Source organism: Panthera pardus, unplaced genomic scaffold (genome assembly GCF_024362965.1).
Source record: "Panthera pardus isolate Hobbes unplaced genomic scaffold, ASM2436296v1 HiC_scaffold_13, whole genome shotgun sequence".
Classification (NCBI taxonomy): Eukaryota; Metazoa; Chordata; class Mammalia; order Carnivora; family Felidae; genus Panthera; species Panthera pardus.
In genome coordinates, this window is record NW_026526688.1 from 139736750 (window position 1) to 139760989 (window position 24240).

The 24240-nt window shown below is 37.9% G+C and overlaps 1 protein-coding gene across 1 annotated transcript in view; it reads left to right on the forward strand.

Moving 5' to 3' along the window:
* Positions 1-244: 244 nt before the first annotated feature.
* ANTXR2 (ANTXR cell adhesion molecule 2) overlaps positions 245-24240 on the forward strand; it is a 149220-nt gene continuing 125224 nt past the window's right edge. The window contains exons 1-7 of the mRNA XM_053901463.1: positions 245-1042; positions 1830-1901; positions 3966-4037; positions 20560-20641; positions 21097-21204; positions 21341-21409; positions 22156-22236. Coding sequence (XP_053757438.1) covers positions 891-1042; positions 1830-1901; positions 3966-4037; positions 20560-20641; positions 21097-21204; positions 21341-21409; positions 22156-22236 — 636 coding nt within the window. The 5' untranslated portion in view covers positions 245-890. The remainder of the gene's footprint in view (positions 1043-1829; positions 1902-3965; positions 4038-20559; positions 20642-21096; positions 21205-21340; positions 21410-22155; positions 22237-24240) is intronic.

Genomic DNA, 24240 nt, shown 5'->3' on the forward strand with positions numbered 1-24240 from the left:
CAGCTGCTGAAATAGGCCAGGCCTGCAGGCTATACGGATATGTTTAGTATCTAGGGGACACTTGTTTTTGTAAACTCCTTTTACCCTTTCAAAATCTGGCAAACGTTAGTCAACTTGAACTCAGGCACGAACCCACAAGTGTGCGTGTGTGCTTTCAGATCAGGCCCCGCCCCCGCCCTCAGACGCAGGCTGACACACAGAGAGAGACCTGGCCAGATCTTGCTCTTGGCCTTGATTGAAGCGGCTTCCCTGGAATCGCTAGCCCCAGGGCCCGCTCTGCCTCCTCCCCTAAAGGGGACCGCCCGGCTGCGCCGCGCCAGAGCAGAACACTGGGAAGAAAGTTTGGAGCGCGGGCGGGGGGAGTCGGGCCGCCGGAGGAAGGGAACGAGCGGACGGGGATCTCCGCTGCAAGTTTGCGCGGCCGTCCCCGCGTCCCGAGGGCGCCTGCCCCGCCCGGCACTGCAGCCGCCGGACATCAGCGCTCCGGGCGGAATGGGGCTTCGGGTCGGGGTCCGCGGCTGCCCCTAAAGGCTCGGCCAGAAGCCTGGAGCGAACTTCTCCTGAGCGCTGTCGCCGTGGGCCCTCATTGTCTGCAGGAACTCTGCGGAGGGGGAGGACTGGATCGCTCTTCCACTGGGATTCGTCAAGAGTTCCGGCGGCAGCTGCGGCGGTTGCAGTGTCTCCCTTTGTCCTCCTAGGACCTCCCTCCCTTCCTCTCTCCCTCCCTCAGTCAGTTAGTGGGTCCTGCTGCCCCGGGCGCCGGCGCCCTCGCTGCTCGCTGGCCCCCACCCCAGGGTGCATCCCTGGTAACTCCTGCCACCTTAGCGTCCCCACCGAGTCGAGTCGAGGGGGCTGCGAGCAGGAGGCAGCCGCAGGCCCCTGGCCGCAGGATGGTGGCGGGGCTGTCCCTGGCCCGCAGTCCCGGGAGCTGGCTGGTCCCTGGGCTGTGGCTGCTGGTGCTCAGCTGTCCTGGGGGGCTGGTGAGCGCCCAGGAGCAGCCCTCCTGCAGAGGAGCCTTTGATCTCTACTTCGTCCTGGACAAGTGAGTGCCGGAGGGAGGTCCAGGGTCTTCTGTTGGTGGCACTGGATGAGCTGTGGCTGAGGAGACAGAGATGTGTGTGCTCTCTGGGGAGGGGTGTTGGAAACCCGAGGACGGGTACTTTGTGCCCTGTCCAAAGGGCAAGCGCTTTCTTATCTGTGCCGGCTGTGTGTGTGTGCGTGTGCGTGTGTGCGTGTGTGTGTGTGTGTGCGTGTGCGTGTGTGTGTGTGTGTGTGTACGTGTGTGTTGTGGGCGGGGGGGGGGGTGGTGATCGTAGGAGCCCGGAGCTGCTGGGCTCTCTGGGGAAGTAGGGTAGTCACTGTTTGCCAGTCTTGGGGCCTCTTGGGAAATGGGAGCGTGTCTGTTTGGGGCAGCCGTCTGCATCTCTGTAACCCAGACGGGCTTGTTCCTCGCCGCGCCCCGCCCCCCCCCCCCCCCCCCCGCCTCCCCCCCCGCCTTGTCCTTACCTCCTCACTGGCTAGTTTGCCTGGTCTTATCCTGATCACTGCGCTTTCATTGTGGCCAGGAAAACCTAGGGTCCACACACTCAGGGTGTTTTTCATTTCCTGTGAGGGGAGGTTGTGTTTATTTTGAAGAGTTCAGATCTACTCCAAACAATTGGGCAGGTGGTCCTAGAAGATGGCTTGATTTCCTTGATTCTTCTAGCACCTAAGTTTTAGCTACTGATACACTTATTTTGCTTGAAGAAGAGGTCAGGTTACCCTATGTAAATATTTTTTTTTTTGTTTCTGTTTTTGTTTTTTCTGATCAGTTCGTTTTCATTTTACAGGTCTGGGAGTGTGGCAAACAATTGGATTGAAATTTACAATTTTGTCCAGCAACTTACAGAGAGATTTGTGAGGTATTTCTCCCACTTTACTTTTCTAGGTAGGGAGGTTTGAGGTGGAAGGAAGTAGACTGAAGTGTAAGGTATCCCTTTTTTGAAAACTTTTTAGGGAGAGTCTTTACTGAGATGTTGATTTTTCAGTGCCTCAAGATCATTATTACATACATGTAGTTATTAGGACAGCCCTTCAGTTCTTCAGGGCTTTTATCATCTGGATCCCAGAAATTTGGCTCAGGCCCTGGGGAAGCATCTTCAAATACTATTCCAAATGTCTTTTCCTTTCTGAATTTTCATCTGTTTTGAATTTAAGTTATGCTTTCTCATAATTTATCACATTAAACAAATTTTATGCTAATAGTATCCATAATATATTTTTCTTTCCACACAGTTCTTAGCATTGTAGAGGTCCTCATTAAGAAAAAAAAAAGTGTTGGTAAACTTCAAATGAACATGTGTTAATAACGCACTACCAGAAAAGGCACTTGTGTGTGTTTAAAGAAAGAGTTGTGTTTACCCAATGTGTGGGTGTGTGGCTGGTTTAAAATTTAACTGTTCTATATATGCAATAAGCCTTACTAGGAAAGACTGGTTTTCTCTCCTATAAAAAGCATAACTGCTATGAAATCCAGCTTACTCTCTTATTTAGAGGTAACTAGAAATTAGTGGCATCTCTGTTTAAAAATAACCCCAGGACACCAGGCTTTTGAGCCTTCTTTTTCTTTCTTTTTTTAAGGGAAAAAATGCAACGAGCAAATGCAAGTTTATCAAGATAATGCAAAGGACACAAAAAGGAGTGTATCATTAAATATTGCTTCTTTCAGTCTTGTTAGCCCAAATGTTTTCTGTAAAACAGGCTTGGATGATCAAAACATTTTGAAAGTCATGTTGCAAGTAACTTCAAACAATCTGTAGAGGCCTAGGCAATCCTTGCTTTCGGTTATTGGCAGCAGTAAACTTATCCCTATAAAAATGTATGCTTGTCCATGTTCAATCATCAGTCTCCTGCTTAAGAAGCCAAGTATAACACTCTCATTTCTGGACAGGGTCTGAAGTAAAACTGTCTAGGAAAGAAAAATAAATAAGCCCTATATCTTTAAATGTTAAAGGCAGTAGAGACAGTTGTTTATAAATTTTCTGATTTAATCTGAGAGTGCAGAACGTATCACACAGATTTTGATCGAAAGCAACGGATCCTTTCAATACAACGTTTTTAAGAAGTGGGGCCTTTATTTATTTGGTCTGGTTTGCACGTTGGAATTCTGTAATACACAGTTCTCTGGCTCAAATTTAGTTGCTTAGTTACTGACTCATAAAACATTGTAGGAAGTGAATAAAGGGTGACTGCTGAAGAGAATGACTTCAAATATGGATAAGTCTTTGAGATCATTCTGATCTTTAGTTTACAGATCTTTGTTTCCTGTCTGCAGTTTCAGATCTTAGTAATAGTTGCATAGAGTGTCATGGAGTCAAGAACCATTACGTGAGATAAATGCCCAAGCTTAAAGGATGTAGCTAACTGGGGCAGGTGTTGCCATATAGAAATATGATGTTTGAGACTTGGGCAATTGAAAATGTCTAATCAAACTAATTGCTTGGTCTCTTTCACATTGTCCATGGCACTCTGTAAGTATTCTTACTTCCAGATAGCTTTTGTTTGAACTCCTATCGTAATTGTGGTGATTAAATCAAACCAGCTGCTCCGTAGCCCTAAATATTGTTAATGACAATCACTCAGAAGGGTCTGGCTTCCTTTAAGGAGATGAGGTAGAACCAAGGGAAGAAGTGTTTTCTACAAAAGGATTTTACATTGGCCTAGAATTTATCTTTCTAGTTAGTCTCTTCCTTAAATGGCCCTATGGGTCATGGAGGATTGCTTGAGTGCTGAGAAGCACTGATTGAATCCAAAATGGCTTATGCAGTAATGTTAAGCAGAGTTAGTGTATCTATTTAGGGAGTTCTATTTAAAAGAAGCCTGGGCCATCAGAGTCCGATTTTAACTGAGACTCCATAACTATATATCTGTATTGTATCAATATTTCTTTTAAAAATGTTTTAACTGCCTCTTTTCTTATTTTGCAGCCCTCAAATGAGATTATCTTTCATTGTATTTTCTTCTCAAGCAACCATTATTTTGCCATTAACTGGAGACAGGTTAGTGCATTATCATTTCACTGTAGGCTCTTAGTAGAGACTAATCTGGAAGGAATGATTGATATTTCCAAGTGGTGATTCGGGCCTCTCAGTGGACTCAAACAAATGCACAGACAATTCAGCTCTCTTCACTAATAGAAAGGAAAGGAGGTATGCGTAATATAAAAGACCAGATAATCTGAAAATCAATATCATTCGTATTGTCCATGGAATGTACAATGAAACCCAGATCTCTGCCTTAGTGGTGTATTTGCTGCTTTCTACCTCTCTTTTGCTATAAGTAGTTCTACATCTTTCTTGTTTAAATGTAATATATTAATCGACTAGGAATTTGCAGAACATTAGGGAGGAGAGAGATACAGATCTCTTTATAATTACTAGATTCAGGAGACATCACAGATCTTCAGTCTTATGCTGAGGTCCACCGATGCTGAATATATTTATCCTTGTAAAGGAACTTGCTAGTTTTATTTATAATGTATATACATATAATATTATATATAAATTTATAAATATATACAAATAAAATATATATTATATGTTTAAATATATATAAAGATATATAAATACAAATACAAAGATTATACATGTAAATGAAAAAAATATATAATCTTGTGAAAGCTGTGTTTTGCTTAATATGCAGATTTCTGAAAAGTTATACTTGAATACAGCTTTTTTTATAAATTATTTTTTTCTTTAAAAATGTCAAGAGAACATAATTCTTATTTGTTTGTTTCAATTTTTTATTTAAATTTTAGTTAAGGAACCATAATATTTAAAAGGACTCAGGGAAAGAACTTATTTATACTTCACAGAATTAATTTGGAAATTATGTTTATATATATGTACATATACATATGTGTGTATATATATATATATATATATATATATGTATATACTTCTTTTTCTTTTTTTTAAAATTTATTTATTTTGAGAGAGAGAGAGCACGAACATGGGAGGGGGAGAGAGGGAGAGAGAGAATCCCAAGCAGGCTCCATACTGCCAATGAAGAGCCTGACGTGGGGCTTGAATCCATGAACCTGAGATCATGACCTGAGCCAAAAACCAAGAGTTAGATACTCAACCGACTGAGCCACTTAGGTGCCTATATATAGATATATATATATATATATATATATATATATATATATATACACACACATACATGTATATACATGAATGAACTTATAATTTATTTGTGTTTTAAGTTTTACTTTTTCTGGAGAGGAAATAAGCTCTGTAGGTGAGGAGTCCAGCTTATGCCTTCAGTCGTCTCATCAATACTTTCCTTCCATACTTTCTTGTATGCATCTGTGTGCCATCAAGAGCCAGAGCAATAGTAGTCCCTTATAACCCAGCTACAATAGCTTTCTATACCTGGTGATTTAATACTCTTTGCCTCCATGAGAAGAAATTTTGTTCATTGCCCAGCTTAATTTTCAAAGAAACAGCTTTGGATCCAGATAGTTCTAAAGGAGTCTATTCATTAAGAGAAAGAAAGAACAGTGTTAACACTTATGGGGTGCATATGCAGGGAAAAGCACTTAGCATAATGCCAGACACATAGTAGACTCTCAGTAATTGTCACCTGCATATGTTGTGTCAGGTTCTCTGTTAGGCACTTTACATATGGATCTTCCAGCACTTGGAAGATGAAGTGTAGTCATTGGTCAACAAAATTGGTATTGCTTAGACATGAGTAGAAATGGTTTAAATCGTTAATCTAGATTAGAGATTTTTCCTTTATCACTGGTTGAATCTAATTGAGGAAAGGAATGGGATAAAGAGGCTTCTATTTCAAGAGGCAGCATAAACATAAGCATTTTGCAGTTAAGAGTCACTGAACCAATGTACTAGCCAAATGGTCATGGACAAGATACTTAATCTCTTGATGCCTCAGTTTTGTCCATCTATTTGCGTAATGATGACAATGATGATCGTGATAACAATATCCGCCTCTTAAGATTGTTGTGAGAACTAAATTCAGTGAATGTGGAGAATGCAGGACAGAGTCTGGTACGTTTGTATTCAAGAGATGAAAGCTTTGTTGTTGTGATTATTTATTACTATTATTATTGTTTGGACCTAGGGAATATGTAGTATTTTAGTGGTTAGTGAGGAATTATGCTTATTTAAAGGGACAATTGTCCTGCTTGAAAGGATTTATAATATTCTAGGAGAAATTTCAATAATGCGACTTGCAACTTATATACAGTTTGCTCCTTTCTCTATTAAATAGGGATACATTCAGTTTTTTTTTTTATTTTTTTTTATTTTTTTAACGTTTATTTATTTTTGAGACAGAGAGAGACAGAGCATGAACGGGGGAGGGGCAGAGAGAGAGGGAGGCACAGAATCGGAAGCAGACTCCCAGGCTCTGAGCCATCAGCCCAGAGCCCGACGCGGGGCTCGAACTCGTGGACCGTGAGATCGTGACCTGAGCTGAAGTCGGACGCTTAACTGACTGAGCCACCCAGGCGCCCCAGGGATACATTCAGTTTTAATGAATTGCACTATTTGTGACATGCTGAACTAGTATGGGATGGCAGAAAGTGCACTAAGAGGGCCTAGGTTACAATTACAGCTGTCCCACGTACTGATTTAGAGACTTGGGGCAAGTCATCTACTCAACGTGTCAGTTTTTGTGTCCATGAACTTCGGATATAATTGGCCATATTTTTTTTCTCTTTTTGTAATTTTTATTATTATTGATTATCTGCTATTTTCTTAAGAGAGTTATGAAGGTCAAAATAAGACATTGCATAAAAAAGTACTTTGTATATCACAGGACAAAGGATATTGTTTCTTAGTTGTTCTTTTACTAATTTTATTTTATTAAATCAGTAACTTCTCAAATTTCTGTGGTTCTGTGTATTTGGATATAGGGTCACTTGTCATCTATTACACATTCTCTGGTATGTGGAAATCTTTCACATATTTAGGTGCAAAATCACTGAACAAATGTTTCCACTACTATTGTGGATCTTTGTTTCAAAGCCTAGAAATTGGAATTCTACATGTAAACACTCTTGATGTCACATATCACACTCACAAAGAGAGCCGGGTAAATGGGAAACATGGCAGATTTCACAATTTCGGTTCTGTTGCTCATAAATCTACAGTACAGTGATTATTATGAGAAGTACTGCTTTCATGTTTTTCAGAGTATTGCTAAATATTTTCAGGAGAGATGAATCAAGATTGGAAGGCAGTAAGTCCTTATGATAGTGCAGCATCTTCTTACGGGGTTTCAGCATGGGGTCCACTACTATGCAAATACATGAATAGAATAATAAACTTGGCAAGAAAGGATCAGTTATGCATTTTGCATACTCATAGTATAAAAACTTTACTCTTTTAAGTGTTTCAGTGAAATACTTTCTTCTTTTCTCTCACCCCCATGATTTTTGTCCTCTGTGTATCTGTTAGCCCATCCTTCCACCTACCTACTTACCTGCTTGCCTACCTTATATATGATGTACTGAGCATTATGGGCTCTGGGACCAACACAGAGATGAATAATCCAGTGTGTGTGAGAGGAAGGAGTGTGCACATACGCATAAATAGCTCAGGGCTGTATCATAGGATCAGATAGGAGAAAAGTGCCATGTTGATTCAATATGGACAAATCCAGCCTCCCAATAATAGAGATTTGAATCAGGACTAATTTTAAAAGATATTTTTTTGCTATTAGGCTGCATAATTGGGGATGGTGAACCATGCTCACTTCAGTTCAATGTGATCTTAATGATGTAAAAGTGATTTAGTTGAAAACATTTAGTGAACAGTTATTATGTGCTAGGCAGTGTGCAAAATGCTTTCCATTCATTACCTCATTTCATCCTCATATTAATACATGTAATACATACTATTATTATCTTAACTTTACAAATGAGGAAATATCAGCTAAGAAATGTAATGTAGCTTATCCAAGGACATACACTTAATACGTGGGGAGCAGTATATTAGCCAGAATGCTCTTTTAAAGTATAAAGTAGAGCATGTCACTCTCATGCTTAAGGCAGTTCTAATGGCCTAGAACAGAAGGCACATGTCTCCTGGTGGCCTCAAAGCCCTACCTGATGGCTTTACCCAGTCCTCCTCTACAACATTGTGTGCCGCAGTTTAGCCCACTGATCTTTCCATTCCCTGAGGTGACTGAGCTTGTTTCCAGATTACAAATTTTGCTCTCCCTCTGCCCCAGAACTTCCCCTGGCCAGCTCATTCTTACCATTTAGGCACCATCCCATGTGTCCCCTTCTCTAAGACCCCTAGCCTACAGGATCAAGTCTACAGGAACCCTGGCCCTCCTCCCCAGAAATCTGTCACAATACTCTATTTGGTTATCAGTTTTTGAAATTGTTCTATTAATTAATTAATTTTTATCTCCATCACCCTACCATAAATTGTGAGAGAGCAGAGGGGTCTTCTTTGTCTTGTTCGTTCATATATTCAACACCAGAACAGAGCCTGGCACACAGTAGACGCTCAACAAATACTTGTTGAATGAATGGTTGAATTGGTCTGACACTAGAACCTGAATTATTAAGCACTGTCATATATTTTCTTTCTTTGAGAAATGAGAAATGATGACTTAGATTTTCTTTCCTATTCTTATAGATCAGTTATAAACATTTCCAACTCTCTTTTTTTGAATATATTTTTAAAAAATTTAATGTTTATTTCTGAGAGAGAGAGAGAGAGAGCGTTCATGAGTGGGGGGAGGAGCAGAGAGAGAGGCGGACACACACTCCAAAGCAGGCTCCAGATTCTGAGCTGTCAGCACAAAGCCTGAAGTGGGACGAGAACTCACCAGTGGTGAGATCATGACTTGAGCCGAAGTTGGACGCTTAACTGACTGAACCACCCAGGTGCCCCTCCGATTGTCTTTTTAATATATTTGTTCCCCATATTAAAAATAAATCATATAATTGTTTGACCTGAGAAGTTTCCATAGGCAAACTTACAGAAAATTAAATAGAAGTCATTTGATTAAGTTTAGATAATATATACATTTCTGTTATTTAAAAAGATTTCTTCTAATTCCTTAAAATCTGAGTTAAAAATTTACTTGTAATAAAATAACCCTTCATAAGAATTGGGAACTTATAAATTGATTCATTTATTTTGCACAGAAATTTGGCAGTATCTGTAGAAGGTTAGAAGTTTCCTATCAGCCATTCTACTTTTTAGGACCATGTTCCACTGAAATACTAGCACCAGTGTGCAAAGATAGGTATGTGCAAAATTGGACACTGCAGTGTCGTTCATAATAGTGAAAAACATTTGATCTAGATGCTTATCAATTGATACTGTAATTAAAACATATATATATAGAATGGGATACTATGTAGTCATTAAATGAATTGGAAAATCCATATATATTAACATGAAAATTTATTTAAGATACATTAATTGGGAAAAGCAGGAACAGTCTGCTAAGTATGATATTATTTTTCTGAAATAAAAACAAAAAATCTTTAACTGTTTTTATGGTGTGTGTGTGTGTCTGTGTGTGTGATCATAAATGCATGGAAAAAAGTCTGGAAAATGTGCCACAAACTGCTAAGGACAATACTGTCTTCGCAGTGAGATTCAGGGTGGGGAGAATTTTAATTTTTTAATTTCTATACACTTTGGTTGTTCAATTTTATTTCAACATTAATTTATTATTTGTAAAAATTTAAATAAATGCTCAAATTAAAAAAAAGAGGGGGGTTAGAGAGAAAGCATTTGGGAATAACATATCCAATTGCTACCTTGGAGAGTCCTGAAAGCTCCTTGTTAAAATGAAAACACCAGGAGTGGACCTTGAGTCAAGTAGACATGGAAACTATATACTAGTTGTGTACCTTGGGCAAGTAATTTCATCTCTTGTCGGCCAATTCTTGTCTGTTAAAAGGAGCTAATCATTTCTCCTGTAGAGCAAGGTGGGGATGGTTAAAGACATATGATGCATGAGAAGGCCTAACTGATGTTGGGTGGAAAGGGGTCTCAGGCTGAGTTGGGATTTGGAGGTTATCAGTGTATACTACCATCATTATTTTCATCCTAATGTGCAAGGATTCTAACAGTAGTATGGAGACGTCAAATGAATTTGCTCGAAGTGACACGGCCAGGTAGTGAGAGCTGGGATTCACGCCCAGGTCTGACTCCTGAGTGTAAGCACTTAACCACTGCATTGCCTCAGAATTTCTATGTTCCCTCTTCCCCACGTCTCAAAATTAGTCAGAATTTGTCGTAATTCAAAGATGAATTCATCCTCCAAATTTACTCTGTTCTCTTACAAACTTTTTTGCAGTTTATCCGTCATGCGTTAGGTGAGAAGTGACTATAATTTTTTGGTTGTTGCTAATTATATTAGGGAAGTAATTACTTCTGCTTACAAAAGTAAGTTTTGGCCAGACATTGTACTAATCCTGAGAGGTCTGGGCAAGATAGCAGCTCAGATTCTAGTCATGGATGTGGTAATAGTTACTTTCGGTGCAGTCCTACATCTGCTTTATATTCTAGAAAATTAAATACATTGTTACTCAGATCTGGGAGACAAACCCGCATACTGAAGTGGTTAAATGTAGAGGTCAATTTCTCATGCCTCAGTAAAGCGTAGTGAAATGGCATAAAAATATACAAACTGCAGCAAGTATGGACTTCAGGTGTGAACCATGTAGCATACATTAGTAAGTGTAGACTAAATTGGAGGGAATGTTTTTCACAAGAAACAGATTGTGCAGAGCATCTTGTAAGCAGATATTTTTGAGTCCAGGACCGTTACCTTGGATTCTTTGGTTTGGACTTTGGGCCACGGAAACATTGGCATATGTTGGTCTTAGAGTGACATGCTAAATAAACAATGAGCAAGTTTTTATATAAAGTACAATAAAGTTAGCTAAACCTGTTAGTTCCTAAGATATTAGAATGCATTAGCAATGTTTGTGCTTAGAAGAAAACTCCTTCCCTGCTTTGTAACCTTTAAACATTTTTTAAGTTGAGCTAGTAGAGAGCAATTACTTTTTTGCAGTTTATCCTTCATGCAGTAGGTAGTATAGTAGTATATAATAACATGATTAAATAAAGTGGGTATATTTCAGTGAATGAACAGATTTTCCTTCATTATTTTTTTTCTAATTTTATCAGCTTAGTTAATATCGTGTTTTGTTATTATTATTTTTTTAATGTTTATTTTTTGAGAGACAGAGACAGACCAAGCATGAGCAGGGGAGGGGCAGAGAGAATGGGAGACACAGAATTCGAAGCAGGCTCCAGGCCCTGAGCTGTCAGCACAGAGCCTGATGCGGGGCTCGAACTCATGAACTGTGAGATCATGACCTGAGCTGAAGTCAGAGGCTTAACTGACTGAGCCACCCAGGCGCCCCAGTATCATGTTTTATTAATGGAAGGAGGCAGTAAAAGTAGTAGATGGAGTTTATTGAGCACTTACTATGTGTCAGAGATTTTGCTAAGTGCCTTATATGCAATAGCTCGGGTAGAGTACTAAGGACTAAAGTGCTAAGTGGATTGTAAATTATTGGTAATTTGTAGAGATGTAAAATAACACGTTGAGAACAGTGTTTCATATTCTACTCAATCTGCTAAATTTTACCTTCTAGAAAACATTTAATTGGGGCACCTGGGTGACTCAGTAGCTTGAATGTTCATCTCTTGATTTTGGCTAAGGTCATGATCCTGGGTTCGTGGGATAGAGCCCCACGTTGAGCTCTGTACAGAGCGTGGAGTCTGCTTGGGATTCTCTCTCTCTCTCCCTCTCTCTCTGCTTCTTCTCTGCTTGAAAGCATGCTCTCTCTCTCTCTCAAAATAAATAAACATTAAAAAAACTCTATAATTATATGTAATTGGCTGATCATCACAAAGTTACTGCATTGCTACATTTTGTTTGCAGTTACCATTTATTTCAAGAATTAATGTTCCTGGCTAATAATCTCTTGAGGACAAACAATTGACGTATGATACAAATATTTATAACATTTATGCACATGCACTTATCTAAATTGGCATTTGGTAGCATAAGTATATGAAGCTTTGTAGCTTTTGTGGTGGATTGTTCTGTGGCTTCCATTTAAGTAAAGAACACATACAAACATATATATATATATATATATATATATATATATATATATATATATATATACATATATATATACACACATATATTTAAATACATAATTAAATTACATATATTTAAGTTTATAAATTCATTTAAATATAAAGTTTAAAAATCTGGTGTGGGCCTATGGCTGACTTTAACCAATAGAGTTCAGCCCATGAAAACATGGAACTAAGCCTTAATAAGGCATGGGAGTTTCCTTTCTTGTGCTCCTAGTAGCCAGCTGTCATATAAAAACTTTGATTACCCCAAGACCACCATCGTAAGAGGAAATCCAACCTAGCCATGTGGAGAAGAGAATGATCAACAGTCCCAGCTGAGCTACACAATAGCCAGCACCAGTTCTGACTTGCCAACCATGTGAGTGAAGCATTTCAACTCTTCTGGCCATTCCTACTTCCTAGCTGACAATGTGTGAAACTTAGGAACTGCCCGTTCAATGCACAGGATTATGAGGAATAGGAAATTACGTTTTTTACACCACTAATTTTAGTGTAGTTGATTATGGCCAAAATGGAAATGTGACTGAGGTAGGTGCCAAATGACCTTGAAGAGATTGATAGTGAAAACTGGAAGGGCAGTGAGCAAAATTGTTAAATTGGAGGTTGAAGCAGAAAGGACCATTGTCCTTTGGTGGTAATGTGCAAAATAGAAAATGTACATAATTTGATACATGGGGATCTCATAAAATTTTTAATTTTTTTTTTTTAGTGTTTATTTTTCAGAGAGATAGAGGGAGACAGAGTATGAGTGGGGGGAGGGGCAGAGAGAGAGGGAGACACAGAATCTGAAGCAGGCTCCAGGCTCTGAGCTGTCAGCACAGAAACCATGAGATCTCACAAACCATGAGATCATGCCCTGAACTGAAGTCAGACGCTTAACCAACTGAGCCACCCAGGCACCCCAATCATAAAATTTTTAAAGGGCTTTTTTCAACTTGGATTAAAAGAGATAGAGATTTCAAAATGAGAGACTTCTGGGCTTCAATTTTATATGGGCAGGAAGGAATCACACGTGGTCTACTTGCGAAAAAAGAATGACTCAGGAAGTAAAACCAAAGCCCAGAGGATGGAGCTGAAAGCCACAAAGATACAGTTCCCCTAAGTAGAGTTGAGCCCTAATCAAAGAATTGATTTGATCTCCACAGAGATCAAAGAATTTCATCTCCACAGAGATGAAATATGACACTTCTGGTACCAATTTCTCTTTTGATTCATGACAAAACACCCCAAAACTTAGGGGCTTAAATAAGAACAATTTTATTAACATTAACGATTCTGTGGTTTGAGGGCTTGGCTGGGAGGTTTCTCTGCCCCATGTGGTATTACCTGGTGCTGTAGTCACAGAGGCTGGTTTGTTTGTGTTTGAAGCTGGTTGTTGATTCTGGAGCTCAGCTAGAGCTGTTTAATGGAATAACTTGATTCTCCTCCATGGGACCTCTGAATGTGGCATAGTTTCTAACAGCATGATAACTGGGTTCCAAGAGAGAGCATTCCAAGAGCAAACATTACAAGATGAAGGAAACAAAATCCCTGGTTTTCTTAAAGGTTGGACTTAGATGTCCAACAACATCACTTCTACCTTATTCTATTGCCAAACGGTAACAGGAGTAGACCAGATTCAAGGGGAGAGGAGATAAATGTCATCTCTTGATGGAGGAATGGGCATAATGAGTGGGAAGGAATTGACAGAGGTCATATTTGGAGATTATCTACTAGGGATTTTATAAAAAGTAATAATGAAATTCCAAGATGAATCTCTTCTGAAATAAATATGTTCAGTTAGAGAAAAAAATATAAAACTTGTATATAACCAAAATAACAAATGAGATAGGTGATTTCAGTGCTAGTCTTCAGATTCTAGTATGACCCATAATCCATCTCAGTAATTTTAAATGCCAAGTGTCCTTTACTTTTATTATTTATTATTACCCTTTTCCTCTCATTCCTTTTATTGTTTTCTATATATTAAAATATTTATTAACAACATTAATACATTCCCTTTTGTTATTTTAATATTACCATTATGTCCTTCTTGAGTTATGTTAGAATAGATTGGAACATTCTGCTTTATCTCCATGATTTTGTATGGTATTATTAAATTTAAACTCTCAAGGACTTAATAATTAACAATATGCAGAAATACTTTCTAATACAACGTGAGGACGGAAGTTTTATTAATTAGAAATGACTGAAAATTTAAAAAAAATCTTAAAAATTTGTGCTATAAAAGAAGAACATTTTGAGATTGTTGGTATTTGTTTACTCAAGAGCCATAGTGAACCTTATGCATATGATTTGTAGTTTGTGTGATTTAATGTACAGTTTTAAAATGGTGTGTTTCATCAGGGACGATTAAAGGGATAGTTCTCAAATGAGGCTTATAAACCATGACTAACAAAGCTGATAATTCATGCTTATGTTCTCTTTTATGGATAAAGAGATAGTACAGTGAATAGACATAAAGTTGATATTGATAATTGAATACTTATGTGCCATGCAGTATACTAAGTGTTTTACATATAATAGTATCTTTAACTTTTATAACAACTCTACTATGTAAGTACTACCATCACCCCCATTTTTCAGGTGGGAGAAATGGAAGACTAGAGAGGTTATATAACTTACCCAATGTTGCAAGACTAAGAGGCATTAGGGCTAGGAACTGAGGCCAAGGCCCCATTGCTTTACCTATATGCTACATTCATTATTTGATACAGAGTGGCATAATGAAAGAATTGAGGGTTGGCTTGTGGATGACCCCACTCCATCCCTGACACATTATGTGATAAGAGAATAATAACTAATGTCTACGTAGCACTCACTTTGTACCAAACACATATACATATGCATTATGTGATAGGTTTTCCAGAAGAGTAACATAGCAATGAAAATGAGAAACTATAATGAAGAGGCTTTGTTTTGGGTGCTAGTCACTTTGTTTCTCCTGTCTCTCCTAATACCCTCTCTGACCAGTCACTTACTTCCTTTCGAATGCTCAAAGGTGCCAAATAACATTATGTTGTAAATATCATAGTGGACACCCAATAAATACGTATAAAATGAGTGAATGAAAACCCAACTGGAACAGGCATTATTATTTACATTTTATGAATATGGAAACTGAGCTCCAGGAGATTAACTGCTGGTATTATACAGTTTGTTAGTTGCAGAACCAGACTTGCAGTTCATTTTTAATTTGCTCTAATCCTTGAGTCTCCCTACCTCATTACATAGCTTCCCATTTAACTTCTTTCCAGGAGTTCACTATAACTCTTTCCTCTCTTCTTTTTCCTTTTCCTCCTTTCTGGTTTCTATATCAAAATGTTCAACTCTCAGTTTGCTGGGTGAGCTCTCCTTAGAATCAAGGACAAAGTAGACTGGGTGAACAAAATCCTACTAACACGGGAAATGACTAATATCAACTTAACAACAATAGTAGCTACAGCTTACTCAGTACTTATGTGCCACTGAATCCTCACAATGGCCCCATGGGGTAGATATTTTCACCTCTATTTTACAGATGAAGGAACAAGATAGGGCTTGGAATTAATCTGTATTATCTCTGGGTGTAAGCTGTACCATCTGAGAAAGTATATTGTACAATTTAAAAGATTATCCTAGGTACCCCCCAGCCCCTTCAGTAGAGGACTGACTGGCAAAATAGTTAAGGAAAAGAGCATTCCAATAACATGCAAAGGTTTTTAAATTAGTTCAGATTAGAAGTTCTTAATTCTGGCTGCACAGGAGAATGCTCTGGGGAGTTTCTAAAAAATACCTGAATCTTTCACAAAACAAGTAAATTAGAATCTCTTCAGTTAGAGCCCTGAAGAGATTTTTTTTTAAGCCCATCATTGATTCCAGGGTACAGCCACGGTGGAGAACTAAGGTGCATCTGTAGAGATGTGTGTGGACTATTTGTGAGCCCTTCTCATATCACCACATAGATTCAGTGTTCACTTGCGGTGGGTGCTCAGCAGGGGGATATAGATTGACTAAAATCTGGAAAGAGCTTTGAAATCTGAAAAGTTCATTTACCATACAGATATACTGTATAAACATAATGTCCTTAGTCACAGGTAAAAGTTACTTAAAATAAAAAAAAAAAATGTGCCTCACTTGTGTTAGTTGGGCAAGTTAGAATTCTTTGCCAACCATTTTATTATGCCCCCATTTACAATATATATTTATGTTTAGTGATGACATCTTGAATGCTTTTCAAAATGCAAAGTGTTCTATGCGTGGGGAAAAGCCATTGATGCAGCACATTATATGGCAGCTGTAGTTGCTGTGTTTCCTTTCCTTCTCTTGTCTTTTTGTCCTTTCCCTTCCCTTTTATCTCTTCCTTTCCCTACTCAGCAGAGAAATTTGAAAGATACTAACAGAGTGGAAAGTGTTATTTTATAGATTTAAAAAATGAGTCTGTGTGTTTTTGCCTTTCTTCCCTGTCCCTCTCTCTCTTTCTCTCTCTAATCAGTATAATTACAACATAAAAAAGAAACAGTTGATTATACATTTTGGCCCCCTGATTCTCAACAAAAAAATCGGAGCTTTAATGTCCCATTTTACTTGTTTCAAGTCTCTTTCCAAAAAGTATTTGAGGCGTCACTGAACGTAATAACATTGCAGAAAGATAATAACATAAAAAAGGAAAAGTTAAGATCTTGCAAAAGAGGATGTAGCAATAGGTTAATCATAGGAGCGTAGCAGAATTCTGTGAATGAGTAAGAGATTTACCGTGGGCTTCCCAATAATCAGGGCAAGAAACAGTTCACGTAGTTGTAGTTAGCAGAATGGAGGAAGTATGTAGCGATTACTCAGGGATGACAAGAAACTTCTGCCTTGAGACCTTATAGGGGACATTATGTGTTATGATAGCAGCGCCCTTGACTACCGTTTCACAACAAATACCAAAGTAGTTTTGGTATCTCTCTTCCTGTAGTTGAAGACTTAAAGTTAAAACCAAACTTGGTGAGGATGATCTAAGAGGCTGTGGGATTTGAGCTTTGTAATGTGTAAATATTTTTTTTTGTTTTTATCATTCCTCACTTGCCTTTTTTTTTTAAAGAGCCTTCTTCAAGTTTTAGTGTAGATGAATGAGTCCTGTTTTTAACCTTCAACATCATTTGCTTTCCCCTAAATTAGCTGTTTACGCATAGACAAATTTAGAACTTCTTTTTAGTGGCTTGGGATTTTTTGAAGCCCTGAGATCTTCCCTGTCTTGTTTTAGCTTTCCTTCCCCCTAAAGTGATACTTGTTGAGGCAGTAGAGGCTGACAGACTGTGTCGTTACACTGGAAGGAGATAAGACCAGGGCTCATGTGTGTTGATGTTGACTGTGGGCAAGAAACACTTTTCCTCTAGGGATAGTGCGGCTGCAAAAGGAATGATGGAATTCAGTGCTATGTAGAATATTATGGTATCAGGTGTGGGTATGGATAGAAAAGCCAGGGGTACTCTACTTCTAATGAAATGAGCTAGCTGAGACATCCCTTCCAAAAAAGCTCTGAATTCCACACTGGGCAAGTTCATTTAACTTAGAGTTGTCTGTTGCTGTTGTCTGGTGTCTGGTTCTTAGAAGTACTTAAAAGGTGAAGTGAATCTAAGCTGAATGGAGAGGGTGATTTTTACCTTGCAGAATCTGTGTAAACTTAAATTTCAGTTTTCTTTTTCATTTCCTTTTTGGTAGCAAACAATGCTTGAGGCCATGCTACCACTCATTTCTGGGAAGCATCAGATAGTTGGTTTTGTCCTCATTGAGACAGCATCAGCTTCAAGTTGTTTCTGTAGACGCTAAACATAAATATTTAGGTAAAACAAGCTTATAAATTATGTGATTTACTCCATCATCTGTGGAATTAGAAATCTTTTTCCTAGGACAGATTGAAACATTTATTGAACACTTACTTTGTAAAAGGCATTATAGGGGCCCCTGGGTGGCTCAGTCGGTTAAGCGGCCGACTTCGGCTCAGGTCATGATCTCACGGTCCGTGAGTTTGAGCCCTGCGTCGGGCTCTGGGCTGACAGCTCAGAGCCTGGAGCCTGTTTCGCATTCTGTGTCTCCCTCTCTCTGACCCTCCCCTATTCATGCTCTGTCTCTCTCTGTCTCAAAAATAAATAAACGTTAAAAAAAAAATTAAAAAAAAAAAAGGCATTATAATAAGCAGTAAGTGCAGAGTAAGGGGATACATTATAAATGATAGACACAGTGATAGCCCACTGTAAACTTGCATTCTAGTTGAGAAGTTAAAATATGAGATTCAGTTAAATTAGTTACATTATTTCGAAGTAGAATGTTTTTGAGAGCCAAAGTGTTCTTTAAAGTAAAAGTTGAACAAGGGTCTGTTTGCGGTACCTTACAAGAAAGAGTGTGATTAAATTAAAGATAGGTTCAGAATAGGCTGATTTTATTTTATTTTATTTTATTTAAAAAAAAAATTTAACGTTTATTTATTTTTGAGACAGAGAGAGACAGAGCATGAACGGGGGAGGGTCAGAGAGAGGGAGACACAGAGTCTGAAGCAGGCTCCAGGCTCTGAGCTGCCAGCACAGAGCCTGACGCAGGGCTCAAACTCACAAACTGCGAGATCATGACCTGAGCCGAAGTCGGCCGCTTAACCTACTGAGCCACCCAGGCTCTCCCAGAATAGGCTGATTTTAAACCAGGTATTAAGAGAGACAGAGATGGTAGGAAGAGATGACTGAATCAGGAAGGAAGAAGATTAAGATCAAACTTTGAAAGTTGTCTTGTGTTTTTGGAACATTTCTTGAGATGGAAAACTTGTCTGATAATAATTTTCATTGCCATATCAACATATAATCAAGAAGTTACTTTTAAAACATGATTGAAGCTCTGGTAAATGGTTCATTTATTTCAAGTATTTGACATACAACATTGCTGCATAAGTTTTTTTTTTTTTTTTTTTTTACTATTTCTGACATGTTTTAATAGTGTATTATACACACACACACACACGTTTATGTATGACTCCAGTAGTTCCTTGATGTTCAGATAATTCACTTTTTATAATTAATTTTTCATCTATCATTCTTAGTAGTGCAGGTGCTCTTCATGTTTTATTTAAAGTATTATATTTCAGGGGCGCCTGGCTGGCTCAGTTGATTAAGTGTCTGACTTTGGCTCAGGTCATGATGTCATGGTTCGTGAGTTTGAGCCCCACGTCAGGCTCTGTGCTGACAGCTCAGAGCCTGGAGCCTGCTTTGGATTCTGTGTCTCCCTCTCTCTGTCCCTACCCCCCATCTCTCTCTCTCTCTCTCTCTCTCAAAAACAAACATTAAAGAAAAAAAAATTAAAAAAAAAAGTATTATACTTCAGTTTACCATTGCAAGGCTCTTCTGTTTAGAAAGGTATTTTTCTTTGCTTCTTTTTAAAAACTAAAATTTCGAAAACAATATGTTAAGATCTCTCTTCTGGTCTTTTAAACTTAAAATTTTTAAATGAAATTTTAAGTTTATCTCAGATTGTTTTTGTAAAGTTGTTATATTTATCTCATATGACTCTTACAGTTTCTTTATTTTTCAAGGGGTCTTTGGAACCTATATTTAAAAAACCCTGAAAAAGGAGTCTTCTCTTACTTAATACACATAACATAGCTCTTAATAGTGTAGTCATACTTCATTTAGACATACCACATTGGAACACTAATTAGTCATGATGGAAAAGATTCTTCTATAGTTTTTCATCTTTTTCATTTATACTGCCTCTTGCAAGAATCCATTATCATCCATCCATCCATCCATCCATCTACCCATCCACCCATCTACCCATTTATTCTTTCATTTGTTCATCAAATATGTATTACTACCTGCCGTATTCAAGACAATGAGCTGTCCAGTGTTCGGATGGGTGAGATGTTACAAAAATGAGTAGATTCTGAGATATTTGACTCTGGAAACAAAAATGGAGAATGTTGATTTCTATAAGTTAAGGATTAAGTAATGTGCCTTGGAAATTTGCAAATAACAAAGAAAATTTTCAACGTGTAGGGAAGTGGTTAAGTGCTTCAGAAAGGCTTTTTTCACTTCAGCTGATCTACTCAGTCCTTGTTTATTTTGGATGAAGGAAAATGTTTTAACATTTAGTAAAAAATACAATAGAAGTTATCTGTTCTCAGTTCAAAAATGCCTAGAATATCCCTAGATTTTTCAAGATGTTTCACATCAACAGTACTTTTACTTTTTGTAGTTAAAATATAAATGCTATTAAATACTTAACTAAAATAGCGAAAAGTATGAGAAGTTATCTGTCCTCAAGGCCCATGTTCTTTCCTCTTACTGAAGAAACCTGAGTTGTAATACTGCCATGTTTTTTGATAAGTGCTTATTGTGACTTTTGCTCATTTTTCTTTTTTTTGATGTTATAATGCATTATTTTTCAGGGGCAAGATTAGTAAAGGCTTGGAGGATTTAAAACGTGTTAGTCCAGTAGGAGAAACATACATCCACGAGGGACTAAAGCTAGTAAGTTCTTTTACATTTATAAGCATAGGGGAGAATGTTTTCTTATTCTGTAATACAATAAACTGTAACTCTCTAGTAAAACTCAAAGGCCCCATTGCATGTTTATCTTTAAAAGTTTTTAAACATGCTTTTGTTATTCTAAGGATGAGATTGACTTACCATGGTGATAAGAAAACTTTGGATGGCATTTTGCTTTTTAAGGAATTTTTCATCTTCTGTGTGATTACATTCAGACTAGTCAATCAAAGCTTAAAATTTATCTCCTTTAAACCCACTAGTAACTACTCTATACTGTGAATATATGCACATTTCAAATAAAATAGTTAACCCAAAATACCCTGTTTTAAAAGTCAGTCTGTAATATTTTGATTTTGTCAGACTCCTAAATTCAGCTTGATGGAGCATGCTGGTTAAAAGTTAAAATTCTTAGTTGGATAATTATTCTTCATTTTCAGGCAAATGAACAAATTCAGAAAGCAGGAGGCTTAAAAACCTCCAGTATCATAATTGCTCTGACAGATGGTAAGTTGGACGGTCTGGTGCCATCATATGCAGAGAGAGAGGTGAGTATTGAGCTGAACCTGTTCTTTATACCCCAGTGTATTTTGCTGTGTGTCTCTGTATGGATAGCCTGATATTTGGATAATTCACCTCTGTCTCTCTCCCTCTGTCTTTCTCTGTCTTTCTCTCTCTCCATAGGCAAAGATATCCAGGTCATTTGGCGCTAGAGTTTATTGTGTTGGTGTCCTGGACTTTGAACAAGCTCAAGTGAGTACAGCAGATCTGCAAACTTTAATCTAAATTACATAATTGTCCTAAGGATAGCTTATCAAATTTTTTTCACTGATGACTTACTGTGATGCTAACCATTTGCTAAAGGTTTTCTATAAGGTGGCCATATGTCTTGAAAGCTGCATCAGTCATGTCTAGTTTTGATAGGTTTCATTACTGAAAACAAAACTCTAAATTTCGTGACTATTCATTTGATTTGAAGGAACTAATATTGTAGGATATACATTTGAATTAAAATAATATGAATGCTCCTTCTTGAACTCAACTGACAAGATTATTATGACAGTCTTATAGAGGTATTTTAGTTTGATTGAAAACTTGACTCTTAGTGCAGGGATTTGGGAAAACAAAATTTTTTAATTAAGTTTTGAGGGTTTATATATTAATTTTTTTTTTCTGCTCACCAAGATGACTTTGCATTTAAACTTTTGGTTGAATGTGACATAGGACTCCTGTGTCTCATGCCATTTACAGCTAGCAGAGCTCTGCACTGCTTTGAGATTCAAACTTGGGGCCAATGTAAAGGGGCTGTGGCTGATTCATTTCATTGTGATACATTTAGAATGGCACTGGTGCCGTCTCCTTCAATTCCTGACAGGCTACCCTGGTGAATTAATCTGTAGTGTAATTTTTCAGATGAACATAACTGAAACATAATGAAGTGTATAAAATCTTGTATGTCTCAACTACCCGTTAATTAAATGTTCCTCCTTTTACTAAAGCTGGAAAGAATCGCCGATTCCAAGGAACAAGTTTTCCCTGTCAAAGGCGGATTTCAAGCTCTTAAAGGAATAATTAATTCTGTGAGTATTTTTCTGGGAGTAAGAAAGGCTCATAATTTTAGATACATTTTACAAATGTTGGCAGTAATCTTGATGTCCAGTTCAGGTAGTCATTGTGTTAAAAAGGAAGTTTGTTTGGTACTGTGAACACAGCATAATTCGGAAGATCTGAGATTTTGTTTGTGAGATTTGGTGTTGATTCTTAGACGTTGAACTCAGTGAGCCTGGGTTTGTGATTCCAAGTTTAAGATCTTAGACAGCCTGAGACCCTTATATCCTTTGAACGTGGACTTCCTCACTGTCTTGATATCTGGTGAGTTTTATAGGATTTATGGAGGAAGTATAAAATAAAAATTTGGATTGGAATTTGTGTGATTTCTCCCTCCTCCAAATACGGTGTTTCGTGGCTGTCAGGCACCTTGCCCCAGCGGCCGAGTATTTGACTGCTGTTGTTGTTCTTTCCGTTTTAATGATTAATAGTTTCACTGGAGCTCATAATATTTCTGTTTGGAATTCAGTTGCTCTGTCTCTGGTGATCGTTAGAATCGAGGCTACCCTAAAGAGGATGATGGGAAGTGGGATGATGAAATGTGAAGCAAAACTCCTAGGCTTTCACTGCTGAGGTTTATGTTTCATTTTACTGCCTTTTGCTAGAAGCACTAGGAACAGTTGCTATTAAGTATTTATGATATTTTGGTAAACACCATCCTAAAATGGAAGCGAGTAATATATAGTCTCTAAGCTGGAGCCTTTCCTTTAATCTTTAGGTATTTACTGAAGGGCGGTGGGGTGGGGGGAAACAACTCAGTGTCTTTGGATGTTTCGTTCTGGCTTTTAAAATTTCTCTTTAAAGATCATTCATGTGTTTCACAACCAGAGTGAGATGGATTGATTTTGTTTTTAAGTAGCATGCGAGTTTTTTTCCCCCCTCACTCATGGAACTTTCCAAAGAAAAAAATACGATTTGGTTCTATCACATATCGGTACTTCTAGTGGGCAGGCCGAATGTAAATACAGAACGGAACAGAGATTTTCTTATTTTAGGAGTTTAATTATGCTTAGTATTTAGAAAAAATTGCAATGCAAAAAACAGTAAATATTTCTATACTTGGATTCAAGGTAAATACTCTGCAACTGTGATTTGTTTTAAAATACAGAAACATGCATGGTCAATGCAAAAGGGAGGATAATTTGATCCTATAAATAAACAAACCAGCAGATTGTGTTTTAAATAGAATTTCATTGTGCTTGGGAATTTGCCGTTATTTTTGTAATTATACTGGGAAGGAGAGAAGACCTCTCTGGATTATTTTATTTGGAATTTTTTTCTCTGTATAAAAAAGGTTCACTTCAAAAGACTAATTGGTTTTTTAAAACTCTTTGCTTATGGGCTATGACTGCATATTTCTCCTGTAGGAAATTAGTAGTTGACAACCAGAGAAGATACAGTTGTTGTTTTATTTGTTAAACTTCATTTATTTTATTTGTATTGGAGAAACTTTAGAATGGAATTTCTAACTGCAGTCTTTCTGGCCTGGAGTTCTTGATCGACTTTAGCTTGAGTAAGTTATGTGGAAAGAGTTAGCATGAAATTAGACAGACTTGTGTTATTTTAGCTACAGATTGCAAACAAAGCCTCTTGAGTTTCATCTGGTGGAGGCCGATGGGTATAGCGTTCATTTTAATACAGTTCCACTTCAGCTATTTTGTCACTAAAGGAGGAGTAAATTCTCCTCAGGGAAGCCAACCTCTGGGGAAAGACTGGCAGTAACATGGCAGAGTTGACAGGGGGACAAATGGAGTCATCACAACCAAAGTTAATCTCACTAATGGTTGAGATTTTTATCAACATGATGATAGCTTGGGATTTTTGCTTACTTTGCAGAAATTTAAGGCAATTCAAACACTTTATCTCTCTTCAAGGCAGAGATTGCCTCAACTCTGATAATATACAAAAGCTGTAATTCTGCCTTAAATTTGAATTGCACTTTATACTGACCAAGTACCATGTTATCTTCAAAAAAT